The 9,846-nt window shown below is 43.7% G+C and overlaps 1 protein-coding gene across 1 annotated transcript in view; it reads right to left on the reverse strand.

The window, feature by feature from the left end:
* trit1 (tRNA isopentenyltransferase 1) overlaps positions 1-7,890 on the reverse strand; it is a 161,554-nt gene extending 153,664 nt beyond the window's left edge. The window contains exon 1 of the mRNA XM_064982813.1: positions 7,693-7,890. Coding sequence (XP_064838885.1) covers positions 7,693-7,851 — 159 coding nt within the window. The 5' untranslated portion in view covers positions 7,852-7,890. The remainder of the gene's footprint in view (positions 1-7,692) is intronic.
* Between the last annotated feature and the right edge of the window lie 1,956 nt (positions 7,891-9,846).

The raw sequence follows: 9,846 nt of genomic DNA on the forward strand, positions 1-9,846 counted from the left end.
GGGCCCCGTGGGAGAGAGACTGGGCCCCGTGGGAGAGAGACTGGGCCCCGTGGGAGAGAGACTGGGCCCCGTGGGAGAGAACTGGAGTGCCAGACTGGGCCCCGTGGGAGAGAGACTGGGCCCCGGGGAAGAGACTGGGCCCTTGGGAGAACTGGGTCCCAATGGGAGAAACTCCCATCCCCGTATCTAGGCTGGGAGAGAGACTGGGTCCCGTGGGAGAGAGACCCCTCCCCCATTCACACACACACACCATTCACAATAGAAACATCTAGTCACACACACACACACAACCATTCACCATTCCACCACACACAGGCCATTCACACACACACACATCACAGGCATTCACACACACACACACACACAACCATTCACACACAGACTGTCATTCACACACACACACACACACAACCATTCACACACACACACACACACACACAACCATTCACCCACCGGCAGCTAGGCCTAGATAGAGGACAGATCCAGGCTTCTCTACTTAGACTGTCTCTCTTTTTCTCTCTCTTTCACAGACAGACTGTCTCTCACATGACCGCAACTAGGTCAGTGTGTTTCTGCTGTACGAGGTAGTCTATTCTCTCTACCACACACACAGAGAGGGCCAGAAGCTGGGCCAGCTGCAGCCCGTTTCCTGTCGGGTGTGATAGTAGCCCGGGTGTGATAGTAGCCCGGGTGTGATAGTAGCCCGGTTGATTACAGTAACCCAGTTATTACAGTAACCCAGTTATTACAGTAACCCAGTTATTACAGTAACCCAGTTAGCTGTACCAGGTGACCTCAGCTGCTGGAACACTGCCAACTCCCTTCGGACCAACACATTCTCAAGGACACAAGGAGCGTGTGTGTGTGTGTGTGTGTGTGTGTGTGTGTGTGTGTGTGTGTGTGTGTGTGTGTGTGTGTGTGAAGGGGAGAGAGTGCGTGTGTGTGTGTGGCGGAGAGAGAGAGAGCGAGAGTGTGTGTGTGTGAGTGAAAGGGAGAGAGTGCATGTGTGTGTGTGTGTGTGAGTGAAAGGGAGAGAGTGTGTGTGTGTGGCGGAGAGAGAGCGAGAGAGAGTGTGTGTGTGTGTGTGTGTGTGTGTGTGTGTGTGTGTGTGTGTGTGTGTGTGTGTGTGTGTGTGTGTGTGTGTGTGTGTGTGTGTGTGTGTGTGTGTGTGTGTGTGTGTAGGGGGGAGAGAGTTGAGATGACAGAGATTGATCAGAATCAAAATGAGAAACTGCCAGGGAATCCACATCTGTGTATATGACAGCACAAAACCCCATACAAAACACAAACCGTTGTGTGTGTGTGTGAGAGAGAGAGAGAGACACTGTGTGACAACATGACAACAAAACTCCCACACACCCTGCACCGCTTTCACATACACACCGCCCCCGAACCCGCCCACCTAGAGTTCTCAGTCTGTTGCTGTGGTAACCGGGGGTCACACAGAAGGTGGCTGGTGAGAGTCTGGGTCACACACGGACATGGGGAGGGGGGGGGGGGGCCACAACGCTACATCTCAATCACAGGGAGAGTGCACCCAGAAGGAGAGAGAGAGAGGGTAGCGGTGCTTCAAGAGGATAGCCAGAAGATTCTGACCCCACTGTAACGCGTGTTACCTCTAATCTGTACTGGGGACGGAACGTAATCATGGTTACATTACGACACTGTGGAGCCGGCGTGAGATATGGGATCGATAAAGTACTCCAAATCTGACCTTGATCCAGAACTGATACAATGAGAACGTTGAAATGTTTTTTGTTTTTCAGAAAAATTGCCCTTTTTCGCTCTAGCTAACAGTAGCCTCTGCAGACGTTATGGAATGTAGGGTTGGAATCTGCGAGAAGGGTGCAATTGTGGCCCGCGATTCGGGGCATTACTGCAGCTGCAGGAACCCTTCTTTATACTTAATAATAATTATTGTTGTTGTCTTACCTGTTCAACACCTGTGATTGCTTTATGTCTCGCTTTATGTCTCTCTCAAATGTCAACATGCCTTGTGTACTGTTGTTTAGGTTAGTTATCATTGTTTTAGTTCACTGCGGAGCCCCGAGTCCCACTCAACGTACCTCAGATACCTATGTCGTGTCTTTACTTTTCATTAAATTGAAGACTTTGTTTTTATCAAAGATTCTCTGTAATTAGTATTACGCGATAAACTGATTCACTTCTTGGATATAGGGGGCGCTATTTTAATTTTTGAATGAAAAACGTTCCCGTTTTAAACAAGATATTTTGTCACGAAAAGATGCGACTATGCATATAATTGACAGCTTTGGAAAGAAAACACTGACGTTTCCAAAACTGCAAAGATATTGTCTGTGAGTGCCACAGAACTGATGTTACAGAAAAAAAACAAGATAAAAATACAATCAGGAAGTGCCGCATATTTTGAAACCGCCTCATGGCAATGACTCCTTATATGGCTGTGGAGGAGCTAGGAGTCAGTTTACCTTTTCCACGTTGTGAATGCGCCAGGAGTGAGCCTACACTTTCTGTCGTTTCCCCAAGGTGTCTGCAGCATTGTGACGTATTTGTAGGCATATCATTGGAAGATTGACCATAAGAGACTACATCTACCAGGTGGTCGCTTGGTGTCCTCCGTCGCAATTAATGCGTTATCTCCAGCTGCAGTATTTTTCCGTTTGCCTCTGATGACAAACCGACTGCCAGGAATGATTTTTCATCGAATAGAATTGTGAAAAACACCTTGGGGATTGATTCTAAATAACGTTTGCCATGTTTCTGTCGATATTATGGAGCTAATTTGCAAAAAGGTTTGGCGTTTTAGTGACTGCATTTGTTTATTTTTTTCTTAGCCAAACGTGATGAACAAAACGGAGCGATTTCTCCTACACAAATAATCTTTTGGGAAAAAAATTTACATTTTCCATTTAACTGAGAGTCTCGTCATTGAAAACATCTGAAGTTATTCAAAAGGTAAAGGATTTTATTTGAATGCTTTTCTTGTTTTTGTGAAAATGTTGCCTGCTGAATGCTAGGCTTAATGCTATGCTAGGCTATCAATACTCTTACACAAATGCTTGTGTAGCTATGGTTGAAAAGCATATTTTGAAAATCTGAGATGACAGTGTTGTTAACAAAAGGCTAAGCTTGTGAGCCAATATATTTATTTCATTTCATTTGCGATTTTCATGAATAGGAAATGTTGCGTTATGCTAATGAGCTTGAGGCTATGATTACGCTCCGGATACGGGATTGCTCGACGCTAGAGGTTAATCATGTAACCGTAATTAACTAGGACGTCGGGGCACCAAGGAAATTATTTAGATTACAAAGTTATAATTTCCCAATATAACCCTTCAGATATTTTCATATCTGATCCATATTCTTCTACTTAATGAATTATTTACTTTACCTCACGTTAGTCTCATTCCAAACATCGTAAATTGTTGGTTTTCTGCACGAACCCAGTCTTCATTATGAGTCATCCATACATCAATTGTCTTAAATCATTTATTTACTAACTAAGTAATGCAGAAATGCATAAACAAACAGTTGATAGTTACAAGGAAATGATAACGGAGTTTCCCTAGTGGGCTAAACCGGTATGGCGGCTTGTTGTTCAAAAGGGAAGTGGGGGTTGACTGAGATAAGACAACACACAGTTGATAATTATAACAATTGAAATGCTAATACTTTGCACATGAACGCTCACTCATTCGGGAACAATTGCAATCAATATATATATTTACGCTCAGTGTGTCGTCTTGATCGCTGGTGAAAAGTTTGTTTCTTTTGTAGAATTGTGTCTCCCTCTCTGTCGTGGTTAGAATGGATTGTTCAGAGTGACATTCATTGGTTATAGAATGGATGTTTCGGCGGGTTCGTTCTTCGCGTTCAATGATACCGAATTCCTAGCTTCAGACTAGTAATCAATATCAAAGACTTGTTCTTATTCTGTCGGTATCGATAGTCTAAGAGTTTAACCACGTGGTATGGTTTCTGTTTTAAAAGATTTAGCAATGGTCTAAATCCTTTGTCCCCTCGTAATGGAGGGGACAAAGGGTGATAATTTCTCAAAGTTGGGTTTTATAAATTGTAAACCTCATATCTGAGGCTATTATATAAACAGCGTTATGGTAATGTGGCTGCACCATCTCCCATGAGTATAACCAAGTTGTAACAAATGGACCAGTTCGTAGCTGGATTCTTCTCCGATCTTTTATACCTTCTCCGGAACATAAATGTTGTTCGGACCTCAAGTTCTGTAAGGTGGAAGGAATTCCTTTGTTCTCTATGAAAATTCACTCTGCCTCTTATACTGTGTGGCCATGAGGCAGGGTCTTCTCCTCAGGAATTTACAACCTCTCGCTGACCACAGCAGCCGAGTTGAAGGAGGCAGGGAGAGGGGGATGGGGCTTGCTGTACCCAAAGAGGGCAACGTCATGACACCTATTTTGTCCCACCTCCCACACATGCAGTAATCTCACCCAGCATAACTAGTGCTTCAAGAGATGCAACCTCTCTTATCGTCACCTAATTCCTAGATTTACCTCCACTGTACCCGCACCCTACTCGTCTGAACATTATGCCCTGAATCTATCCTACCATGCCCAGAAATCTGCTCCTTTTATTCTCTGTCTCCAATGCACTAGACAAACAGTTTTGATAGCCTTTAGCCGTACCCGCATCCTACACCTCCTCCTCATTTGTTCCTCTGGGGATGTGGAGGTTAACCCAGGCGCTCCCATTTGTTGACTTCTGTAACTGTAAAAACCTTGGGTTCATGCATGTTAACATCAGAAGTCTCCTCCCTACGTTTATTTTACTCACTCCTTTAGGACACTCCGCTGTCCTTGCCGTGTCTGAATCCTGGTTTAGGAAGGCCACCAAAAATTCAGAGATTTCCATCCCAACTACAACATTTTCCATCAAGATAGAACTGCCAAAGGGGGAGGAGTTGCAATCTACCACAGAGATAGCTTGCAGAGTTCTGTCATACTTTCCAGGTCTTCGCCCAAACAGTTCAAGCTTCTAATTTTACAAATTAATCTCTCCAGAAATAAGTCTCTCACTGTTACAGACCCCCCTCAGCTCTCAGCTGATTGGATACCAATTGTGAATTGATTGCCCCCAATTCATCTTCAGAGTTCATTCTTTTAGGCGACCTAAACTGGGATATGCTTAACACCACAGCAGTCCTACAATCTAAACTTGAGGCCCTCAATCTCACACAAATTATCAAGGAACCCACCAGGTACAACCCTAAATCTGTAAACATGTGCACCCTCAGATATTTTCCTGACCAACTTGACCTCCAAATACACCTCGGCTGTTTTCAATCAGGATCTCAGTGATCACTGCCTCCTTGCCTGCATCCGTAATGGGGCCATTTGACCACCCCTCATCACTGTCAAGCGCTACCTAAAACACTTCTGCGAGCAGGCCTTTCTAATCGACCTGGTCTGGGTATCCTGGAAGGACATTGACCTCATCCCATCAGTAGAGGATGCCTGGTCGTTCTTTTAAAGTAATTTCCTTACCATCTTAGATAAGCCCCTTTCAAAAACTTTAGAACTAGGAATAGATATAGCCCTTGGTGCACTCCAGACTTGACTGCCCTAAACCAGCACAAAAACATCCTGTGGCGGACTGCAATAGCATCGAATAGTCCCCGCAATATGCAACTGTTCAGGGAAGTCAGGAACCAATACACGCAGTCAGTTAGGAAAGCAAAGGCTAGCTTTTTCAAGCAGAAATGTACATCCTGTAGCTCTAACTCCAAAAAGTTCTGGGACACTGTAAAGTCCATGGTGAACAAGAGCACCTCCTCCCAGCTGCCCACTGCACTGAGACTAGGAAACATTGTCACCACCGATAAATCCACGATAATCGAGAATTTCAACAAGCATCCCTCTACAGCTGGCCATGCTTACTCCTGGCTACCCCAACCCCGGCCAACAGCTTCGCTCCTCCCACAGCTACTCGCCCAAGCTTCGCCAGCTTCTACTTCACCCAAATCCAGTTCTCTGCTGCCAATGACTGGATCGAATTGTAAAAAATATATGGTTTTGACATAAAAATAAATACAAATAAAAATTGCTTAAATTGGAGACATATCTCTAACTTTAAGCATCAGCTATCTGAGCATCTTACCGATCGCTGCAGCTGTACACAGCCCACCTGTAAATAGCCCATCCAATCTGCCTACCTCATCCCCATATTGTTTTTAATTTACTTTTTTGCACACCAGTATTTCTACTTGCACATCTATCACTCCAGTGTTAATCTGCTATATTGTAATTACTTTGCTACAATGGCCTATTTATTGCCTTACCTCCTCACTCCATTTGAACACACTGTATTTAGACTTTCCTATTGTATTATTGACTGCACGTTAGTTAATCCCATGTGTAACTCTGTTGTTTTTGTCATAGTGCTTTGCTTTATCTTGGCCAGGTCGCAGGTGTAAATGAGAACTGGTTCTCAACTGGCCTACCTGGTTATATATATATAAATACCTGGTTAAATATATATAAATACCTGGTTAAATATAAATACCTGGTTATATATATAAATACCTGGTTAAATAAAGGGTTAGGGTTATATATATATATATAAATAGCTGGTTAAATAAAGGGTTAGGGTTATATATATATATAAATACCTGGTTAAATAAAGGGTTATATATATAAATACCTGGTTAAATAAAGGGTTAGGGTTATATATATATAAATACCTGGTTAAATAAAGGGTTAGGGTTATATATATATATAAATACCTGGTTAAATAAAGGGTTAGGGTTATATATATATATAAATACCTGGTTAAATAAAGGGTTAGGGTTATATATATAAATACCTGGTTAAATAAAGGTGTAATAAACATGTATAAAAATACCTAACAGTTGTGTCGAGTTAAAACTCGCCCAAGCCAGTTCACAGAATTTCCCATTTTTTTCATCTGAGCTCCGACAGCTCTCTTATTTTCAAATCCAGATTTGCCAGTCACGGCCAGATCATCATGGCATTTCTAGTTCTTTCTAATAGCCATATTAGCATTTCATTTATTGAGTTATTACCCGTTTGACCTCTAGGTTTATAGGTATTGTGACTCGTACAGTGGTACTGGTACTTGGAATCTGCTGGCAAATGGAGGGGGAAAATTGGAGGTGGGGCGAGGTTGGCATGCGTCCCTGCAACAGCAACCAAACGATCACACCGAAAACGAAATTTCACAAAATAATACGCAGTATCGATTGGATACGTGTTCAACTTCCACCTTCTGTTCAATAAATCCAACGTATTCACCACACTGCCTCTGCTTCGCAACGCTGCAAGGCAAACGCCGCGTTCCGTTGGAAATGAACCTACTTCTGGTGTACCAAATTACAAATATACGATCGGTGTGACTGAGGCGTGATATCCTTCCAATTCTCACTCAGATACAGTACCTAGCTATATAGACACCCAAGTGATTTCAGGCAAAATACCCACAGCAGGGCGGGTACTGAACTTTGAAGGTTGCTAACTAACGTTAACTTCAAAAACACGCAAACTAAGAACACGTTTGGACAGCGAATTGGCAGCATTTTTAAGGTAAGTCAGTTACGAAATACGCCTGAAATCTGATAAAAGTAGTTCACTAGCATAAACCTCGTTCTCTCCAAATGCCCTATATGTGAATCCTACCACACAGTATGTCACATCCACGGCGCTTTTGTCCTCTTACCTGCATGGAATCGGCACTGATTATCTCTCCCTGACGTCGTTTACCAATTTCAATCGCCAGTTTAGACTTCCCAGTACCGGTTGCTCCTAAAATCACGACTAACGGTGGTACAATACTCTTTTTCAGAGCACACTGCAAGCCTCGCACGGGCGCCGCCATGTTGCTTTTACCGTCGTTCCCAGCTGATCAGACACGCGCCTTAGAACTGACACCGGATATGAGGCGGTCTCTGTAACTAGGCAACGACAAGAGGTTCCCATGGCACTGGCTTTGATAAAATAAAAAAAAGTCGAGTGAAGACGGAAGGTATTTTGGTCCACAAGACTATAGAAAAAGAGTACAGTAACCTAAATATGTATCTCACCGTTTATAATAGCCTGCACCCAAAAGACATATTAGGCTGTTATGTGGACAAAGACAACACTACATTTGTATAATTGTAGTGTCGTTTATATACCAATAATAATAGGCTGTATTTTCTGTTCTTGATTTACTTTACTGAAGGGGAGGGCTTCTCCCAGCAAATCGATCTTGTAAGGGTTACTATAGAAACTGGGGGGAGTAGAGCCATAGTAACTTTAGATACGTGTTGCTATGGCAATGAGGCCGAGATGTTTCCATGGAGAAGGCCATTGAAGAGTGGGAGTAGTTTTCACTGCTTACTTGCACAGGTGTTGATTTTAAAGTCCAAGGACACACCTCTCCTCTGAAAATAGCTTGTTTTCCCCTCAACCCTGCAAAGTGAAGCAGTCAGCCCAGTGCCCTACTAACAGTCAAGCTTACTTCAGGAAAACACGAGCAAGAAAAATAGGTCTTCCCACAAGTCTGAGCTTGTGCTCCCCAATTAAGATGCCACCAACTTCCTGTGGTGTGAATGATTCCAGAACATTCCTGTGATATTGTCATTGTCAGCATATATGGACAAGAAAACAGGCTAGACAAAAAGAGAAGAGACTGAGGTAATGTTTTGAATTTATTACATTGGTCTGATTCTCCCTGTACATATAGGCTTGAGGTACTGAAAACAAAGTGCTTGAGACAAGGCTGCCTGCCACCATATTAGAATTCCCAGAGTGAAGCGTAGTATGGCCCACTGCCAAAATGACTGTGTCTAACACACAGAGACCAGTGACAAATCAAATCTACAATGGGCTACAGCCAATCCTGAGGCGGCGCTAATAGACCTTGCGTTACAAGAGATAAATACAGGCTACTGGTGGTATGTGCTGAAAGAACAGATGAAGAAAGAGGTGAAAGTGAAGAGATACTCTAGTTTTGCTCTCCCTTCCTTCTCTCTCTCTCACCCTCTCTCTCTCTCTCTTCCAACTGCCCTTTCCCCTACTAGCTCACCCTCTCCATCGTTCCGCTCTACGCTCTCCCTCGCTACTCTGTGGGAGGCAGAGGGAGTAATCCAAGCTTTCAGGTTTAACATTAGTAGCAGCTCACCTTCTGAAACCAGGCTGCCCAAAACAAAATTTAAAAAGAATAGTTGCCACCCAATCTAATCCTCTCGCTCCCTGGGCCCATATCCACAACACATCTGAGAGTAGGAGTGCTGATCTAGGATCTGTCCATTTCTAATCTTATTATTGTTTTATCTATATGCCAAAACTGATCCTAGATCAGCGCTCCTACCGAGGTAATCCTGAGATCTCTCTCTCTCTCTCTCTCTCTCTCTCTCTCTCTAGGATGATGACAGGCCACTGAGTAGGTTATATTAAAAATACATCATCAAGTCTGTTACACTACAGGATGAGTGCTCATCTCCTATGGTACCCTATTCCCTACATTGTACAATTTTTTTTTTGTACCAGAGCCCATAGAGTTCTTGGTGGGGGGGGGGCACTATAAATGGATTAGGGCCCATAGGGTTCTAGTCAGTAGTGGATTACTATATAGGGAACCATTTGGCACGCAACTGTAGTTTCAGAGCTTCTGTTGCTATGGCTTCAACTAATCACCCCTAGAGTTAACTAACGTGCTGTGATACAGCTGGTGGGAGGGGCTGAGACAGTGGGTTCACTGGGGGTGAGGTAGGGAGGATAGGGCTGAGACAGTGGGTTCACTGGGGTGAGGGGAGGGAGGATAGGGCTGAGACAGTGGGTTCACTGGGGGTGAGGGGAGGGGCTGACACAGTGGGTTCACTGGGGGTGA

The sequence above is a fragment of the Oncorhynchus masou genome, chromosome 13 (assembly GCF_036934945.1).
Source record: "Oncorhynchus masou masou isolate Uvic2021 chromosome 13, UVic_Omas_1.1, whole genome shotgun sequence".
In the NCBI taxonomy this organism is placed as follows: domain Eukaryota; kingdom Metazoa; phylum Chordata; class Actinopteri; order Salmoniformes; family Salmonidae; genus Oncorhynchus; species Oncorhynchus masou.